Source organism: Coffea arabica, chromosome 2c (assembly GCF_036785885.1).
Source record: "Coffea arabica cultivar ET-39 chromosome 2c, Coffea Arabica ET-39 HiFi, whole genome shotgun sequence".
NCBI classification, from domain to species: domain Eukaryota; kingdom Viridiplantae; phylum Streptophyta; class Magnoliopsida; order Gentianales; family Rubiaceae; genus Coffea; species Coffea arabica.
Genome location: NC_092312.1, coordinates 28419088 through 28440431, shown reverse-complemented (window position 1 = coordinate 28440431; position 21344 = coordinate 28419088). Strand labels below are relative to the sequence as shown.

General features: G+C 34.4%; 2 protein-coding genes across 2 annotated transcripts; one reads left to right on the top strand and one right to left on the bottom strand.

Moving 5' to 3' along the window:
• Positions 1-534: 534 nt before the first annotated feature.
• On the top strand, positions 535-3982 carry LOC113727121 (cinnamoyl-CoA reductase 1-like). Its single transcript, XM_027251122.2, has 6 exons — positions 535-997; positions 1280-1449; positions 1937-2122; positions 2286-2448; positions 3372-3561; positions 3741-3982. The coding sequence occupies exons 1-6, from the start codon at positions 868-870 to the stop codon at positions 3880-3882; spliced, it is 981 nt and encodes a 326-aa protein (XP_027106923.1). The 5' UTR covers positions 535-867; the 3' UTR covers positions 3883-3982.
• Positions 3983-20406: 16424 nt separating this feature from the next.
• Positions 20407-20991, bottom strand: LOC113724210 (protein FAR1-RELATED SEQUENCE 5-like). Its single transcript, XM_027247137.1, has 2 exons — positions 20784-20991; positions 20407-20669 (listed from the first exon to the last, which is right to left on the bottom strand). Exons 1-2 carry the CDS (start codon positions 20989-20991, stop codon positions 20407-20409), a joined length of 471 nt encoding a protein of 156 aa, XP_027102938.1.
• Positions 20992-21344: the final 353 nt, after the last annotated feature.

The window sequence follows — 21344 nt, the reverse complement described above, 5'->3', positions numbered from 1 at the left end:
CAGTACTTGATAAGCACATGAAAAGTAGAGAATGTCCCCAATATAAAATTTTACGCTTATGTTCAAATAATTTCCCATTTGGATTGCAATATTATGAAATTTTTGTAGAAAAATGTATTATAACAACATAATTATGTGAGATAAAAAGAAAATATGAAATGTTTCAAGAAAATATTTACTAAAAAAAAAACTATAAACGGCCTCCAAACATTACTGTATTAATTTCTCTTTCATACGTTTAACTATACATATTTGCATCGTATTTTTTTAAATTAAAAAAAAGTACATTTTAGTAATTAAAATATAAAATCTATCATACTTTAGTTTTTAAAATATAAAATATGTTCCACTTTAATTTATAAAATGTAAAATCTTTCTCATTCTGTCGACGATTTTATAATTTTTATTCAAATAGACAAATTTTGTATTTTAGAGACAAAAATATTATGTTTTAAAGTATAGTGATCAAAATGAGAATCCGGTATAATTAAAAGGGTGTAAAGTGCAATTGTCCCTCATTAGCTTATTTTGCTTGGTAGCTTACCATTGACTATTGAGAGAAACCACTGGAATCCGCCAGCTACTACATACAGTACTCATCCATTCAAAATCCCACCGCCACCGCCACCGCCACCGCCACCGTCACCGTCACCGTCACCGTCACCGTCCTCCTCCTCCTACTCCAACCGCCCTCTCTTCCAATCGTCCTCCTTAAGAATCGGCGAAATCGCTACTTTATCCAACCAAAAAAGAACTAATACTCATAATAAAGAAAAGAATAAAACTTTATCCACCTTCTTGATCAATCTATAGTGAATCTGGTACTAAAATACTAATCCCACTACTGCTACAAGTAAGCAATCAGACATGGCAGCGTGGGAGGCTGAGAAGGCCAGGACAGTATGTGTTACAGGAGCAGGGGGATACCTGGGATCTTGGTTAGTCAAGCTACTCCTTTCCCGCCATTATACTGTTCATGCCACCCTCAGAAATCCCGGTAGGTATTTCATCCTCTTATCCCTTCCTTCCTAATTTGCTCCTCGGTTTTTTCTTTTATGTTTGGTTTTTTTTTTTAATAATTTGTTTCTTTCCGTTTAATACAATAATTGATTTTTTGCCTGCTGTCAATTGGCTGTTTCCTATTTGATGCAGTGGGTTGCTGTAAATGTGTTTTGAAGGATGAGAAATATGTTTAATTGAGGAAATATAGAATAGCACCTGCTGTGAATTGTCTGCTTCGTTATTTGATGATGTGGGCATTGCTGTAAATTTTTTGTAGAGGATGAGAAATATGTTCATCTGAAGAAACTTGACAAAGCAGCTGAGAATTTGAAACTCTTTAAGGCTGATTTGCTGGATTACAACTCCATTTCTGCAGCCATCAGGGGCTGTGATGGCGTATTTCATGTAGCTAGTCCTGTTCCTTCAGGCTCTGTTCCCAATCCTGAGGCAAGACCATTTTCAATCTTTTCAATTGCTATGATATTTCCTTCTTTTGGTTTCCCCAGAATAACATTTTTAACAGATCTTTTGTTTATGGGAGACAGCTATTGTCATTACAGATTATATTTCTTTGCGTTTTGCCAAACATGAGCTAAAGTTGTGTATAGTTCAAAATAGGATCTTGTTAAAGCTTTTGTACAAACTTATGAAGTCACTGGGGCTCTTTGCCTTTCTATCTATTTGTGGAGGGAATTTTCAAATGTTGAAATGAGTGAATAAATGCATATAATAATAACTGATGCTGGTAACCAAGTTAATCACTAGCATAAGCAGTCATGAGTCTTTAACTTTGTACTCATTCGCTCTAAAGATGTCAGGTTAACTGACACTACTTAGTTGTCTATCTGGATATATTTTATGCAAATACAAGCAATTGAGCATGTAGAGTTGAGTTGAGTGCTAGTACGTCTGCCAACATGATGATTTGTTGCAGGTTGAACTTGTTGAGCCGGCTGTAAAGGGTACCCTTAATGTACTGAAGGCTTGTTCTGAAGCAAATGTCAAGCGCGTTGTAGCTGTTTCCTCTGTTGCTGCTGTTGTTGTGAGTCCTAATCGGCATAAAGGTGAAATTATAGATGAGACGTGTTGGTCAGACGGGGAATACTGCAAGACAACAAATGTATGCATCTATATAATTTGACTTTTTGTAGTTGCACTGTAGTTTTGTTGTTGTGCAGAAAATTCACTGTCTTATTCATACAGTTTCTAAGATTGCTGAAAAATTAGATTTTTGCAACTACTAGCTGTTTTTCGCTGACGATCTAGTACTAATATTTCTTCAGAACTGGTATTGTTACTCCAAGACGGTTGCTGAAAGTGAGGCTTTACAATATGCAAAAGAAACTGGCCTTGATGTTTTAACTGTATGCCCATCCTTTGTTCTCGGCCCCATGCTTCAGCATGATGTGAATGCTAGCAGTCTGGCTCTTATAAAGCTGTTGAAAGGTGATTTATTAGTGCTTGTAGTCAGTTAGAGAACTTATTCCATTGTCTTACATATTATTTTTCTTTCTTTCACATTCTGCGTGGAAGTGGTCATAAAGGATACAGGTTTCTCTTAGATATTGGTTTGTGCCTATGTGAGCATATATGTCTCTGTGGAGCTCAGATGAATTAATTATTTTTCCAAGTAAACCATCAATTTTTACGCTTCTGGCTCCCAGTGTTACTTACATGATGCACAATGAATTGATGCCCAATAAAGTTTGCAAAATCCATCTATCTGATTGTGGTTGACCTTCTAGGAATGAAACTATATTCATGGAGATAACTGCTTTGCTGTCTTTTTGGCATTTGTTTTTGAATCTTCAAGCCAGCTGAAACGTTTTCAGATTCTAAACCCATACGCTGTCTGCCATTCTGATAGTCTATGATTTTGACAATGATCTTAAGATTTGCAAAGTGATATAAAAAACTTAAGATTGTGGTGTCTGTTTTTTACTGTGGGAATGAAATTCAATTTTCTGCTTGATGGCAGGGAAAGTTAAACTACCAATGATGCTAAATTTTTTTTTTTTTAATGCCACTGTAATCTTTCCAGACATATACACAAGCTATTCAAATTTTATTGATGTGAAATTGTGAGTTTAACCTAATGGAAGGTGAGACAGATGGTAGGCATAGCATCTGAGGAGGTTGCATCTTTCAACCGTTTGCATGATTGCTTTGAGCCGTAGTTAAAGATACAAAAGCTTAATGTTGTGACTTGTAGGTCCTTTGCAGTTCAAAAGTCGCATGAATTTATTGCCGTACGATTTATCAAAGGAATTGTATTTTTCATATATGCATTAAAGAACTCAGAGATTAGCTTAGATAACATAATTTTTTGAGATTAAACTGCTCTTTTTTTCCGCTCCCTGGCTGCACAGAAGGATATGAAGAAATAGAAAACAAATTCCGGGATATGGTAGATGTGCGTGATGTGGCTGAAGCACTGCTTTTGGTTTACGGTAGACCTGAAGCTGAGGGGCGGTACATATGTTCATCTCACCTCACTACGACAAAGGATACAGTGGAAATTCTGAGGAAAAACTATCCCAACTATAAGTACCCTAAGAGGTGGATTACTATCTTTGAAATTGTCTGATTTTTCTGACTCCCAGTTTGTCCTGATTCTTTTTTTTTTTTTTTTTTGGTTCATGTCCATCTTGATTTCCATAAATGTGGCATCTAAGAGTCTCTACAAGAACTATTTATGTTGTCTGCATATATTCTTCAAATAGTTCATTTATTCGCAGATTTATAGAGGTGAAGGATGATCAAGGCCGAGGAAATGTTAGCTCAGGAAAATTGCAGAGGCTGGGCTGGAGATATAGGCCAGTGGAAGAAACTCTTGTTGACTCTGTCGAAAGCTACCAGCAGGCTGGGATCTTGGATTGATAACTTTCTGCCTTTTCTGTTTTTTTGTTAATGGGACTTGTGGATTATTTTGTAAAAGAATTTTTGGATCTATTAAAAGTGGAATTTGTGCTTGTGGAAATTTTCGATTAGGCTTTGGATAAGATCATTGAAATTGAATTGAAGGTGAATTCAGTATTAATGCTTTAGAATTATCACTCATTCACGATTATGAATTGCGACACTTTACAATATGTCCGTCAGCTTCCCTGGATTTTTTGTGCATTGTTAGTGAGGTTTGAACAGGTAACTTTTCATTTAGCTTTATAATTATGGGCCTGCTAAATAAAAACTTTCTTCTGTCCCAGAACAAAATAAAATATTTTGCTTTAACTAAAAAAAAAAATCTTCACCATATGGTTTAAATAATTGGCACGTACAGTTTTTATTTTCGCTTAAAATGAGTAATAAAAAAGTTAAAGTTATTTTAAGTTATTTAGCTATTGCATGCGTAAACTACGATTTTGTGTCAAATGTCAATCACTGAGATTCTAATTCAATGCGATCCAAAGAAAGCAATACATTAAGTTTGCACAAGTAATACTACACTCTGAAAGGAAGTTGCGAAATTGAATCAATGGCATATTGAAATACCTAAGGCGTTCGCATTTAAGGGAAAAAGATCAAAAGGAAAAGGCCAAAGAAATAAACAAATAATCAAATAAATAAAAAAAAATGTTGCAATTGCTAGGGACTGAAAGGGTGTTTTTTGTTAGTAATTTTTTAAATATTTTCCCCTTGATTTTTGATCAAATGTTGTATTAATTGGTAGTTTCTACTTATATTTGGTTAATGACATTAATTGTAGAAAAGTGGAGCAAAAAGTGATTAAATGGGCAATTTTTCAGATGGCTTCGGACCAGTTTGATGTAAGCACAGTCAAGACCTGCTGTCAAGTCCAAGAGACTTGGAATTTTCCTGCAAGTAGAAGTTCCCTAATTTGAGTCAAACTAGTATTTTGACCCGTGCTATGCACGGGTTATATTTCAAATTAAACTAATATTGTATATATTTATATATTATGGTATAAAATAATAAATATATATATATAGACTAAAAATTTTAAAGAAGCGTATCCTTAATATTTTGAAAAAAAATTTAGCACGGGTTATATTTCAAATTAAATTAATATTGTATATATTTATATATTGTGGTACAAAATAATAAATATATATATATAGACTAAAAATTTTAAAGAAGCGTATGCTTAATATTTTGAAAAAAAATTTAATCTATAATGATTTATATGATAAAAGAATTGTTAACGCATTTAAGGAGATGTTAGGTTGGGTGGTAAGGTGAGAAGAGTTTTTTTAAAAAAAGGTCAATTTATCAATATCCGACAAAACATATTATGTTAGACCCATATATCAAAACTTATAATATAAAAAAATAAATTATAACCAATTTATTTTCTTCTATTTTTAGAAAAAAAACCTTTCTCCTATATTGTGCCCTTAAAATTGTTGACTGCATTTATATTAGCATTTTTCATAAACTTTAACGTATATTTTAAAAAAAAATCTCTGTAATATGTGTTTTTAGAATTCTCAAAGTTATTAAAAATTACTATCATTTCCCTCTTCTCTTGTACGCCAGCTAGTCATCAATGCCTCATACGACTTTCATATCTTCTATTATGGTACTGCTCTCTCTATTTTTTTTTTTTTTTTTGTCATCTCTGTCATATCCCTGCAATCTCCTTTTTTCTTCTCTCCCTTCTCCGTCTATCCTTATAACCCGTATTTTTTCTTCAACCTTTCTTGCTATTTTTCAACTCCTCACCATTTTCTTCCCTCTCTCCTCCCCCTTTACCTAATCTCTAAATTCATATCTCTGTGACCCAATATATTTAACTTTACCTATCATAATGAAAATATAAAATTGAAAATTAATTACAATGGTTGCAATTATTAGTATCTAAAAATGGAAATGAAAAACTGATAATAACTATAATATCCTCAAGTACTACAATCAATATATATATATATATATATATATATATATTTAACATAGCAAATACATATTTACATATGAAGACAGCAATAAGAATACATAAAATAATTAATGATACCAAAACTTATCCTTAGTGTTTGGGTTTTGCACTCTTATTCAAATCTAATGTCAAATTTGGGCCAAATATATACAAATTAAGTAGTATTTTAGGGTTGAATGTTTTATATCTTTCTCTTAAGCTATAATGTCACTTTTTTTTAAAATTTTTGGTAGAATTGGTGTTGTTATTATCATTATTTTTTTTTATCAAAAATGAATATTTCAAAAAAAAATTCCAAGCTAAAAGGCTAGTAGTACTTTGTTTTTTATTTAGTGATTTCATAATTTGGATTTCATGAATGGTATCATTCTTGATTTTTTAAATCCACGACATTAGTTCCTTTTTGTTTGCTATTTAATTTTGCCATTTTACTTAGGATTAATAAGTTAAAAGATAAAATATTATCATTTACTTTTTTACTTTTACTAAGTTTGGCAATGTTTTCTTTTTATTTACCCTCCCACTATTAAATTTCAAACCAAATTCCTATATAAGCGAAGCCACTACCTTTTTAAATTAGAAAGGCATGGAAGTCACTTCTTACTAAAGAAAATGTTATTTGCACTCCATTTTTTATTATTTACAATTCCACCATTTGTTTTATCATATAGTCTAATTAATGAAAATTATATGATCAAAATGATTATTGAAGGGTGAATAACAAAAATGGAGTGTAAATAATCTTACTTATTTAAATTAATAAGAAAGCATGAAAGGATGTTATATTTGTTATCTCTTTTTATGGTCATATAGAAGTTTTAATTGTTGTAAAATCATAAATAACGCAAGACAATCGGAAACGTGATGGGTTGAAGTTCAAATAGGATAACATACACATTAACCAACAATTTGAAATGAAATGATTTTAAAAAAATAACCAACAATTTCAAATGTGAAGAGTAGATGTAGAAGTTAAGAGGAATATATTTTATGAATTAAATTAAATGTGAAATGCTAGAAAAATGGAATTGGTAGTGGGAAGATACGTGGAGGCTTGTTGCTAAAAATCCCTTCTCAAATTTATATCGATACAATTTGAAATGACATGATTTTAAAAAGTAACCAACAATTTCAAATATAAAGAGTAGATGTGGAAGTTGAGAGGAATATATTTTGTAAATTAAATTAAATGTGAAATGCTAGAAAAATGGAATTGGTAGTGGGAAGATACGTGGAGACTTGTTGCTAAAAATTCCTTCTCAAATTTATATATTTGAGTCAAATTCTGAACGGACCTTAACTCAAGATTAAGAAGATTTCTGTATTTATTAGTTAGAGTATGTAATTAGAAAACAAGGAAATTATCTTTTTAAGTTTTTCTTTTCCAATTAGGAAGTTGACTTTATCTAAATAGCTACATACTAGGAGAAAAGTTAGGACCATAGAGTCAGCTTTATTAGTGATAAGTGATAACATCGCGTCTCTTTGCTCAGGAAAAAGAAAACGACGAACCTTTGCTCTTTGCTTTTCTTCGTGGCCGCATGTTCATTGAGATTCACCATAATTCGCGTTGGGATTTTTCTCAATGATAAGCAATTAAATTTTCTTTTCTAGTCAAAAGTCAATTTGATTATGCGGTTCTAAATATCTGTGACATCGAATTGATTTTTAATTTTTTCTTTTAATTCATTGAAATTTATACGTTTTTTGATTTAACTTTTTATGATTATTTTGTTATTTGAATTTCAGAGGACCGATATTTGAATTAACCTAATAATCTACTGCTGTATTAATCAATTAAATCCATAATTATTTGATTGGTTAATATTAATGGCAACTAACGTAATTGGTTCTATGTTAGAGAAACGTATGATTTAATTAAACAAACACTCGTAGCATGTTTGTTGATTAGAGTTAGATTTTTCTAGTTTTTAATGCAGTCAGAAAATTAAATCCTATGGTCGTACCTAGGGTTATTTCTTGGTTAAAAAAATAGTTAACGGTCGTATCTTGACTATCAAAAAAGTAAGAAAAAATTGACTATCAGAGTTTGTTGATGGTTATAACCAATCCATTAATGAATAATTGAACAATCTTTACATTAATGGTCAGTTATGTGAATACTATCTGAAAAGTTACACTTTTGGCTAGAGTTATATCTATTATTGATTAATTCATGTTTATTTTTGTGAATTGTTTTCGTAGTTAATTAATTAGTTATTTTCTAATTTTCCAAAAATCCCCCATAAGTATCACTCTAAAAAGAAGCAAATTTCTCAAATCCCTATGGAAACGACCCTACTTACCACTATATGCAAATTTTTAATTTTTTGAGTTGATTTTTTTATTGTACAGTTTCGAACCTGTTACAGACCAAACAAAAACCTGAAAAAAAGCCTTTTACGTGTTGTTCTATAGAATAATGGTTCTGAAATTCAAATACCCTTTTCCACAATGCCTATATGGATTTGGGGCGGGAACGGTCATCAGATTGACCGTTCCCGAGGGATTTGGGGCAGGGACGGTCATACTATTAAGGGCTAAGATTTGCCATCAAAATTTTGTGCGGCTGAGATTACATCATGTAACTCGATTTCCGCACCAAGTATGGGACCTACCACTATCTGTTGTGAAAATACATCCTGTGAAAAAAAAGTTACACGATATACAAAGAAAGTTACGGCCAGTTGATAATAACCAAAATTGGCAGGGACGGTTGCAGGTGCAACCGTCCGTGCCCCGAGTCCGTTCCCGAGCGGTCATCTCACTAACAGAAACGAAATGTGAGAAATGAACCACGTCAGAAGGCTTTCAGCAACCCCAAAACGATGTCATTTTAGTAAGTGAGAAGTGAAAAAAAAATTTATAGACGTATTTGGGGTAACGGCAACTTACAGAAGGTTAGCACCTTTAGTAAGCATCCTCCCGCCCAAAACGAAAGGTTGAAAATGAAGAGTCGCACTTAGACTCCCACCCAAACCAAACGAAAGCAGTTGCTGAAATTCACAACTGCCTGCGAAAAGCTACGAGAGGAGAAATAACAGAGAAAAAGAGGAGATTGGCCAACACTCTCCAACGTGACATTGCGAAAAGTTGTGGAAGTGCGCATTGTTGAAGGAAAATCACAGCAAGGAGAAGTAAGAAGTGGTGGAGCCGTGGACAACTTTTTTGGTGATTCGGGTTTATTTAAAGAAGAAGAAATGTGAACCCAAGTTTGAAGAGTGGAAGATCGTGGGATCCAGAGTAGTGAACGACTGCAAATCAGTTAGGTAAAACAATTTTGAGTCCTAGGATGATGTAGTACTATGCATGTAATTTGACAAAAAAATGGAAGGACCTTACTTGTGAATGTTGTTGGCATACAGTATGATGTTGCTTAGAGGGATATCACTACTTCACGATTTTGTGTATAGTAATTAATAAGTACAGCGTAATAGGAGTATTATGTGTTAGTCTTTGAGCATCGAAATAGGAGAGTAGGAAAGGAGGGAAATTCTTGTGGCACAACTGCTTGAGAAAATGTGTGCATGGGTTTGGGAGTTCGTAGGTGTAAAACATGGGTGTAGATTATAATTAGTATGTGGTAAGTAGATAGTACAACGTGTTGAGTGTATCATACACTGCTACATTCGTTGTTATGCATAAACATAAAACATGGAGAACTAATGCATGTTATGGATTAACAAGAACAGAACAGAAACAGAATAGAAATGTTAGTTTGAAATTGGGATGTCGTATTTGGGTCTTCATTGGTGTATGTTTATTGTATTAGTTCGTGTGCATGAACACAGTGTTGGATAATTGTTACATGTTGTGGTTTAACAGGTACAGAGAAATAACAGAGTTCAAATGTTTTGTACTCAGTTGTGCGTCTCATATTTTGTACTATATTGGTGTATGATTATTGGTTTAGTTGCATAAAGAGAGACAAGTTTCTGGGTTGGAAGTGAATAAGTATGAGAGTAGATTATAAGTTGACAATATGAGGCAGAAGGAATAACAAATGGTGAAGTGTGACATAGTCAGTGTGGAAAAACAGTTACGAATCTTGCTATTTATTGTAGGTGCACATCATGTTGGATAATTGTTACACGCAGTCATTTAGTAGTGACAGTAATAGAAGTGTTCTGTAAAATTGGCTGAACATACTTTAAAATTATTCCACGGGTTTGTTACTTCATTCGTATTGTTGAATAGGGTGATAAGTAAAGGAGAAGGTGATTGCATCGAACTTGATGGGTAGGAGAATAGATTATGAAATAACTAAATGGGGTATAATTAACCAGAAACTTTGGTATTGAGGCAAACAAATTGTGAAAAGGAAGATTACTAGTACAGTAATTGTTGTGGTTGGACATCATCTTTGATAGTTGTTACACATAGTAGGTCAGAAGTTACAGTAATAGAACTGGTCTGTAAAATTCCATGAAAATATTATAAATTGGTTGCCTCCTATTTCTACTGCATTGGTATTGTACAATAGCATGATAAGTAGAAGAAGAAGTTGATCCCAAGTACAATCTGATAGGTAGAACAACAGATTATGTAGATTAGTGGTAGTTGGAATAAATAACAAACTGTGAAGAATGACTTACTCAGTGTGAAAAAAATGTTACAAGTTGTACTATAACTAGTATGACTAATATTTGATACTCATATATTATGTTTAACATTACTTCATGGTATATTATGCCTGTGGCTAGAAATAAAATTTTGGAATTGAAGTGCAATTTATTTGTTAAAAACATTAGTTTACATGGCAAGAATGCGAGTAGGAAGCACACTTCAGGAAGCAGACAGAGAAAAACTCGTCGAAACAAGTGGTAGTACAGAACACATAGGTAAGTGGCCAGTGTTTGTGTATGGTCGTGGCAGGTTAGATTTGTCATCATTATAATGCATTACAATGTTAATTATTCAGGGGCCGGATGGGAAGGTAAAGAAGCAATAAAAGGAATGATCGTTTAGATGGAGACGAAAAAATGGTTACAGTGGGAACAAGCGAGGTAGCAGAACCAGTCCCACCATTGAATCCATGGATGAAGTTCAGGTAAGATTATTGAATTTGAGGAAAAAATAATGCTACTAAATAGCACAAATACCTTTGGAGCTTTGAATGTGGACCGGAAAGAGTATCAACGCACGGTTTCGGCGAAGGGTGTTAAGTTGACAGAGGTATGATGTCCTAACAAAATAAACACTGCAATCATTGAATTGATGGGCTGCTTAACGAAAAAATAGTGAAATGAGCAATTATTCTGTGTTTAGTTTAACGTGTCTATTGACTTTGTTTATTCAATGCAGTATAATGATATTGTCCGAGCAGCATATAATAAGTTGAGTGAGGAAGAATTGAGGAAGCGAAAGGAGGAGTATTTGAAAGAGATAGAAGAGTACGAGAAAGAAATGGAACGTTTAGGAAAGCCGATAGTGCGAAAAGCACGGGTTCAGATCAAGGTAAATACACGTCATGATTCGTCAAACACTTAATGAAACTATATATTTTTCTAATGCATATATCTAAAAAATGGTGCAGAATCAGAAGTACACTATCCGTTGCTCACCAAAGCAAATGTCAAACTTAGTTTCACGAATCGATGAAACTAAGAAACAGCAGATTAGAGACATAGGGTTTGGAGGGCTGCTAGACATACAGTGTCACTGGATACCTAGTGGCATAGCTACCTGGCTCGTCGATAATTTTAATCCGACATTGAGCAATTTGAATGTACATGGAGATGGTGTGCTGCCTTTAATATCCAAGGATATTAGTTTAATCCTGGGGATCCCAAATGAAGGTCCCGTTCCAGTTGAAGACATCGATACAACCAAGGTTAGGGGAACCGGACGAAGTCGCATACCAATGGAAAGAGCTGCCGAATGAGTTGGTAGCCATGAATGCAGGGGAAGAATTCATACGACTGTTTGTGGCATTTTCTTGTGGATGTCTACTGGCTCCAAGCACTAGAGTCGAGCACAAAATAAAGCTTTGGACCTGTACACAATTGGTTAATAGGGTGGCTATATTGAACTAGGCAGAGTATGTGAGGATTGTACTATGCAATAAGGTACTAGAGGTGCAAAAGAAAAGTGAAAAGCAGCACCAATACATTGGCGGTTGTATCTTCGTTCTGTTGTTAAGATTAGGTAGTTGTAATCATGATTGAAGTATGCTTTAATGGTTAGATAATGCACTAGAGAGTAATCATGTTTGCGTGTATGTAAACTACTGTCTGTATTTCCACGTTCTGTCGAATTCAGTGTGACGGATTGATTAGATTATGCTCAAATGAGTGCGTCTACAACGATGTTCAAGTGGAGTCAAGTTTATCTGTAGTTGAATTAATTGCTCTATTGTATTGCAGATTCATTATCTTGACCGAGTGCAAATACTGAAGCATAAAGTGCCAAGGACTACTCCACGAGCAAAGGCATGGACAGATGCTCTGATCTCTGAAAGGGATGCATTGGAGATTAAGAATCTTGGAGCTTATGAAAAAGGAAAACTGGTAACAAGTTATTTATTGTTTACCTCATTTCATATAAAAAGTATTGGTGTATGTATTGCATGGCTTTGCTATTGAAAAGATTGGTTTAATTTGATGATAAAGGTTGGACGAGATGATCCGGAAGAAAATGAATATGGTGCCTAGATTGCTGAACTACCCCCCGATTTGGTAGGGATGCTGATGAACAGCGGGCATGCCGATATCGATGTAAGTGGGTCTGTTCCATGGTTAACGAAATTTATTGTTTGATTCGACGTAATTACTGCATATTATTGTCAACGTTACGGGTCATTGATAGGCCTATCAGCTTCATTCTACATACAGTTACATGTTAATATATGAAACCAATCCCAATATTACATTGAACAAATAAGTTATCTTGAATTAAGTCAGATGAGTGTAAATACATAAATGTAGTGATCTTTTGGATAATCATGTTATAAATAAATAAAAATTCAATGTTCGCGGTGACCATTTTATTTATTACCATAGAATTTAAAGTTATAGAACCTATGCCAGCAGTACAAATGTTAAATTAAGAACTTTCACTTAAATATACTATTGTATATGCCTATATTGTATTCCATTCTTAAGAGCATGTGGGTCATATATGGATTGGTAAAGTCGTCATATAACTGCAGGCTGAGCTAAATGAGATGTATAACATTGCTGTTAATAGCCAACGAAGGATATTAAAGATTACAGAAATGCTCGCTTCTCAGTCAAGAGCAAAAGCTTCTAGTTCTGGGCTTGAAGCACTGGACAAAGGAAAAAAAACCTATGCATGAGGACTATACAATGCACAAGAGTCCTGATACCGAAGAAGAGCTGAAATGTCAATCTACCGAAGAAGGGGGCAACGATGAGGATGATGATGCTGATGAATCTGATGCGGAAGAGTCTGAAGAAGACGAGCATAATGCAGTGCAGAGTGAAGAAGAGGATGCTAATACGAGGACAAATATTGAAACCATCCCAAACCCCAGAGTTGAATGAAGATGTAATGGGTATGAAAAATCCAATTCCTACCTCATCAGTCGTGCCCGATAACATCAGTCAGGGATTGCAACAAGGGGCCACCATGACAACAACTAAACAAGGAAGCATTATACATCTTCAAGAGCAAGAGCAGGAGCAATATAGGTCAAATGTCATAGAACCTGCCGAAAAAGGTGAATCAACGATGCAACCACCTTTGAACGTCAGTGCATCGACGTCACATCTACATGAGCCAGAAATACCATGTAGGTTGCGGTCATATGATCGAACGCGGAAAGGTTGGTACAGTTATATTATTCATAAGGTTCTAATTCAAGAAACATGACTGTAATAGCTATATACACACACGGTAACTCTGTTTATACCATCATGCTGCTATCTATATGGGTTTGAATTCTCGCTAGTCATCATCGAAAACTTGTAGGCATATTGTCATAACACACCAATGTCAGCTGCATATAAAGCGGACCTGACAAACTGAATTGAGTATAATAATTAAGTATGACTTTATTCCAACCACATCCAGATAAGCCTAATGTCATATTAAGCCAATTGGGAAGCTATAGTGTGTTTGAAAAACTGTTAGTTACATCGTGTTTGAAGATTGTTATAAAATAGTTATTGGGAAGTTACAGTGTGTTTAAAGATTGTTACAAAAAAATTATTTGGGAAGTTACAAATTAAAAATTAATACAAAACTCCGTATTTGAAGACATTTTACAGTGAATTTGTAGTTTGTTGCAAAATTAGTTATTGGAATGTTACAGTTTGAAAATTAATACAAAACTCCATACATGAAAGCTGTTAGTTACAAAGTGTTTGTAGGTTGTTACAAAATAATTATTGAAAAGTTACAGTGTGTTCAAAGACTATTACAAAATAGTTATTCAGGAAGTTACAGTTTGAAAATTAATACAAAACTTCATATTTGAAAACTGTTAGTTACGAAGTGTTTGTAAGTTGTTACAAAATAGTTTTTGGGAAGTTATAGTGTGTTCGTAGACTGTTATAAAATAGTTAGTTGGGAAGTTGCAGTTTGAAAATTAATACAAAACTCCATATTTGAAGTCTGTTGGTTACGAAGTGTTTGTAAGTTCTTACAAAATAGTTATTGAAAAGTTACAGTATGTTCAAAAATTGTTATAAAACAGTTATTGGGAGAGTATAGTTTGAAAATTACTACAAAACTCCATATTCGAAGACTGTTAGTTACGAAGTGTTTATAGGTTGCTACAAAATAGTTATTGGGAAGTTGAATGTTATTGAAGACTGTTACAAAATGCTTCATTGGGAAGTTAGAGTGTGAAAATTAATACAAAACTCCATGTTTGATGATTGCATGTTACAGTGTGTTTGTAGCTTGTTACAAAATAGTTATTGTGACAAGTGACGGTGTGTTTGAAAATAAAATAGTTATTGGGACAGTTACAGTGTGTTTAAAAATTAATTGATTGGTGTTTTTAGACTGTTAGTTATACTGTGTTTGAAGACTGTTACAAAATGCTTTACAATTTGTTACACAACAACAAATAAATTGCTCATGAAATGCATGTTCTTTGCTTTTTAGGAGGCCCTGACGTTGAGATAAAGCACAAGTCTAGACGTGCAACAAAGAAGAGCACCGTTCTGGCAATGAACCCGTGCCTGAAATTTATTATTAGTATTCTTCAATTCTCCTCACACAGAAATCAAGTTCTTGGGTGCCAAATAGTAGCCAATAGGTTGCATGATGTTCGAGAAGATCTTGTTAATTTAATGAGATGTTCGAGAAGGCCTCACTACATCAATTATTTTGGGGTTCGAATCGACCATCTTTATGTTCTCATTAGACACTTACTAAAGTGTCTAAGAAATTTTATGTGTTGGGGGAGGACTTATTGTTTGTGCCAAGCGCAATTGCACAAACAAGAGAAGAGGAAAGGTTCATCAGATATCAACTAGTTGTAGTATCACTAGTTGTAATATCAGGGAATTTCTAATTGTAATATCATTAGTTTTAACTAGATAAGATGAAAAACTGTCGATTGCAAATTCATTAGTTGTAATGAATTGTAACATATATATAACTGGTTGTAACTCAACATGTACATGGCGTAATCAAAATTTGTTGCATTTTAAATATTAGTTACCCTATTTTCAAATTACTTGTCCCAACGAAGTATCATGTTCTTCTGCGAAACTGTTACTTATTATGTGGTCATGTGGAACCAAACCGAGCCGCCAATTGTAAGTTCATTTATATACTGAATGAGTAATACCTATTGAAGTGCCTGTAATACTATCTGTAATACTCATCGTTAGTACAATTGTAAACAAATTGTCTAAGTTTTAACATACAGGCAAATGACAAGGTGCCTGTACAAGCACATCAATTAGCGGTAACAACTTATTAACTTCTTGTAACGTACATATGCTGGTTGTAACTTCTTGTTACACTTGAAAAGTAAGGTGACTGACGTATAACTGGGTATTCACTTGACCCAATTGTTGTTGGAGTACAGGTCATGACCCAATCGAATTGAACCATTATTTCATCCACACACTATACATTCGACTAAACATTGAGTCTATTCTCTCATTAATAGGTGGTTGCCATGCTTTCAACTACTCACCCAGGAGTACTATCCCGTGGAGAACAGTATGAAATGATACAGCAAGCAGTTGGTCAAGTTGCCAGAAGAAATCATTTACTATGCATGGTCTGAAACAGGTGCTCCGTTAAAAAATTGGTGCCTCTTTTTTTCTCCCACCTAATTCTTTATCAGTAGATCTTTCCTTTCATCCAACCAAAAAGTAGTAGGTATTAGCATAGTTATGCAATTCACAAATGAAGGATCTCATACAAGCTCACCATCAAATGTTCGGCAAAAAAGATGAAAAGTATCGTTGGATCCAACAAATTCCATAAGCAGGTACGAAACACCAGACGGGAGGATTTTATATGATACCAAATGCGAGTTTAGAAACGCTCCACTTAACACCAATAACTCTCTGGGACTAGCTGGTCACATTCTTAAAAATACCGTCAACGATCATCTACCGTCTGGCTATTTCGTTATGGACCATGAACACATATGGGAGCCTGTTCGTCAACGAAGAATGGAATTGGAGGTATTTTGTCGCTGGCATGGCCTCCGCATCCCGAGAACAAGGTTAGCGGATCTTGTTATAGGACCACAAGCCAATGATGCAAGCGTATTACATAGACTACAGCGAGAAGTTATGTAAATGGAGCGTAGGCTTCACAGGTTCCACGAGATCCAGGCCGCAAAAAGACATGGTATTGGAAAACATTTTGATGTTCAGCATATTTTAGCATAGCCATGCTTATATCGGACCCGGACCTATCTGACTTTACTGAATCAAGCGATGATAACTTTCAAAGGTACATACCCCATTGTCTAATGCATGACGGCGTTCTTAGGTGTTGTATGGGATACAACTGATAACAAGAGATGTAGTCCAATGTTCATCAGGGTAGCGATAAAACTATACTCATTATAATCTCTATTCAAACAAATTGCTTACCATATTTGGATATTAGTCATGCCTGTTAAACAATCGTAACTAGTTGTAACGCAACAGTAACATATCCCTTACTGGTTGTAACCCATTGTGTACTGTTCGTTCTTTTTTTTTGTTGCATTGTAAAACTTCGTTTTAACGTTACAAATTAGTTCTCTAAGGAATCATTTTCTTATGCGCACCACCTATTACCAACATGTGGTCGTGACCTGACTTGACTATAATTCAATTAACCTAAAAACTTGAAATATCAATTGATGTGCCTATGATACATCATGTCAATGGTGCGCTAAATTCGTCAAGCAATGCAAAATAAATGGCCTAAATGATAATGTTTTTATAAAAATAACCCAATAATAATTCGAATTTAGCATCGTAACAAAATCAAGACAATTTATACTTTAAATTGTGTTATCTTATACATCGTACCTTTGGCGGTACTATCTATGCCAATAAATATGTTATTAAGGTATGTAATTAAATGTAGTAGAATGGTATATATATCACGACAGCCATTCAACTGTTATGGTCGATTTAGTGAAAAATATCCGATTGCAAAAAACATGTTCAATTCTATTGTAAAATTGTTACTTCAATTTTCTACCAACTTTATAATTTTTTAACAATTTTATACAACCCAATACAAACTATTGATGACTACTACCACTAGATGCGATTATAATTATAATCCACTTGTCTAAATTTGAAAAGAGTGAAACATTAATGATGCCTATACAATCTCGTCAATAAGTTGTAACAACTTATTAACTGCTTGTAATGCACATATGCAGCATTCTCAGGTTGGGACAACCACTTAATGTCTCTTTCAAAAAGTATAGTTACACATCATTCATCAACCTCATTCTCGGGGGAGGCGACGTTAACGCGTAGTTGCAATTTCTGGGTGTTATTTCTTCCCTGAAATGTGTAACGATGACAAATCAGCAAATATTATTAATGAAACATACGATTAATAATATACGATGTCCAAGTCTCTAATTAACAACATTACATAAATATGTGCTGTAACGATAAAAGTTTATCATCTGGGGTGAAGGTGCAAATACATGATATGTATCAACATCACAGTATTTTGAAATTGTTGCACGCTCCTCCTACATTACATAGTATAAGTAATTGACTGTCAACAAATCATTGCCAGTGCCTATATTGCTCACTTATAAAGTTAAATTGGACTAGACATTATAATAAAAATGATATATCAGACCATTAAGACATCTCTGATGGAGTTATGCTTGGAAAAAATAGAAAATCTGGGATGCATCCATTCTGTAGGGACACTTGCAGGAGGCCCCTGATTAGTCAAACGGTGGACCTTCGAATAATAAAAAATAATATGTTATTAAAGCGAGCATACGTTAACTACATAATTTGCATGATTTGACAGTGTTCGGGTGCCCACCATTACAATTAAAGAAAAAAAGGTAGCTCTACTACACGAACAAGAAGATCTTTATTTTAACTACTAAATGTATGCATACCGTTTCACTTTCATCGATATCGGGAGCAACAGCATTTGGAGGGTCATTCACTGTCTGACTCATTGAATGCGTCTACGAGTTTTGTATGGGCCAAATCATTGTATAAGACAAATAAAATAGGTATATCAGGAGGGATGACGGCCGTAACAACATTATCACACAATATAACATCAATGTAACTATTTATACTGTTAGAAACATCCAAATAAAAACAAGAGTCATGTCTATTTTATACTAACCGAAACAGAGTCAGTAGATGAACGGCATCCCATAAACATGTATTTCACAAATAAAATCGATGTTGGCTCCGATTCTGAGACCTACAGTATTGACACGGCAATAATATTATTTCATAATGAATGGTACCTAAACTTTAGTTAATAGTATAACAATAACTTAGTTTTAGCATAAATGTTCTCCAAGTACCAAAATTTGATCCATACCGTAGTCTGTGTAGTTCTTGATAATCTAAATTTTCTTTTTACTCTGTCAAATTTATCGACACAACTTCGCATCACTCTACTTTTCTTCCCACCGCCTTGTTTTTTAATGCCTCTTGCGACTACTGCCTCCCCCATTTCATTTACAATTTCAATTTTATCCCGTTGCTCCATATTCAGATTTTTTTGATTTTGCAAAGGTTGCTCTTCGCTTTCTGAGAGGAGGAACTCAACTCTCTTTGCTAAATCGGATATGATAGTGATTGCTACTTTGTTGGTATTCTCCGATATTGCTGTTCGAGTTGCGACCTTAATCATGGCTGAAGCGAGCTCCCGATAACGAGTTGAAATCATTATTTTAGGATCAGCCACAACTTCCCATCCTCGCCGATCAAAACAGTCTCCAGACCGAGCTCTTTTTGTCCATTGCCTCTTAACGTATTCAGGAGGAATTATTTTTATGCCCACGGTATCAAACACCATCAACGTGTGCCCACATAAAATGCATTCATTCTTGTATTTTTTGCAACTATAACGTACATTTAGATTATTTCGATTGAATACCACTATTCTTTCAGATCCTCCATCATACCTCATGACCGCAAACTCCACAATCATCGCTGCATCTTGTTGTCTCAATAAAACCATAGCTGTTGACTCGCCATATTCATTTTGGAATACAACAAATACGGTCGGTGAATACGTCTCTGATGCATGCACAAGTATTGGTGTTTGTCTTAACCCTATTATGGGGAGCTTTTGTCTCATTTCATATTCTGCAATCAGTTCATTGTGTCTCTTTTCATCAACCACCCGATTGAAATGTCTAAAGAACTGCACAAGGTCATGATCCAGTTTCAAATGATTTTTAATTGCTGCATTTAGTCTTTCGCTAAGTTGGGTGCTTCGCATTCCTCCGGTCCATCTTTCTTTCATCATGCACCTTGCCTATTTATCACGAATTATATACAACCCGAAAAATCATTCATTATTTTCAAGATTGTGTTTCTTCATCATCGCCTCCCACACCCTATTGAATTGTTCCATTTCTTCAAACTCATACATGCATGCACCAAACATGTATGAAAGATCACTATTTTCCTTATAGTGATTACCAAGATGTTTCATAAAATTACACCTTATGTGAAATGTACATAGACCGTGAAATGTTTTAAACATAACAATTGAAAAAGCGGTTGCCATGGCGTGATCTTGGTCCGTTAGTATGGTACTTGGATGCTTTCCGCACATTATTTTAAGAAATGTACCAAACACCCATTTGAAAGAATCTATAATCTCATCATACATAAGAGCAGCACCAAATATCACAATTTACCTATATTGGTTAAAACCCACAAACACTTCAAGTGGTCGGTATTCTTTATTTGTTTTGTAGGTTGTGTCGAATGTGACTATGTCTCCAAAAAAATTGTAGTCAATTAACAATCCTGCATCAGCCCAAAAGATATTCGTTTCTGCTCTTCACAGTCCAGCTATACAGCACGAAAAAACGATGGATTCTCGAGTGTTTGCTTTTAAAAATAATTCAGCATGCTACCTGCTTCTCCATATTTCAAACTCCTTTCCCGTCGAGTACGAAGATATCGTTTCAGATCTTCCCGAGTATATCCCACATTTTCCATCCCACCTGCCTCCTTTCCCATAAGCTCATGACTCTGTTTCAATGAAAGTCCAGCGTCTTCGCTTATTTTAGTTTGGAATTCTTGAGTCTCACTCACTTTTCTTTGTGATGGCATCATGTGCGCACGTTGAGTAATGTGCAACTCATGGTTATGCTCTAAGACAAGGTCATGCACACGGTACTTCATTGTTCTTCTAAACAACACGATAACCATTTTAGCTCCACACCCTATTTTCGTCGACGCTCATATCCTCTTTGGCATCACATCACCTTCGTACTTGCACTTCACACCTTCCTTGCAACAACTATATCTCCTAGATGTGACCACGCCGTCTTTGTCTTTATTCAGATAGTCTTTACGTACACTAAAACCCATTCTAAAAACATACTTGTTGTAAAACTTGTACGTATCCTCTTCATTGTTGAACTCCATTCTTAACTCAGGGATCCCATCCTCTGCCAATTTGGTGCAATCCATTACTTCTACTCCTGTCAATTATGCATCAAACACCCTAATTTGCAACACTTCATGAATAGTATGTACATAAATGACAACATAAATGTATATTACCCTTTATAATGTGTTATGAATCATACATTACTCGTATACCAAATTCTATTATTACGCTTATCAATATGATTAATGATTCACATCACCTTACTTTTACTCTAAGGCAATCTATGTACAAATACAACTCCATGTACACTAACTTATACGGATTGTAATGTATTGGTTACACAATGTACATCTATTTTAATTGTATGTACATCCACGCTAGTGATTATATTTTGATTCTAGATTTTTTAACTCACTGGACCTTATGTCATTCG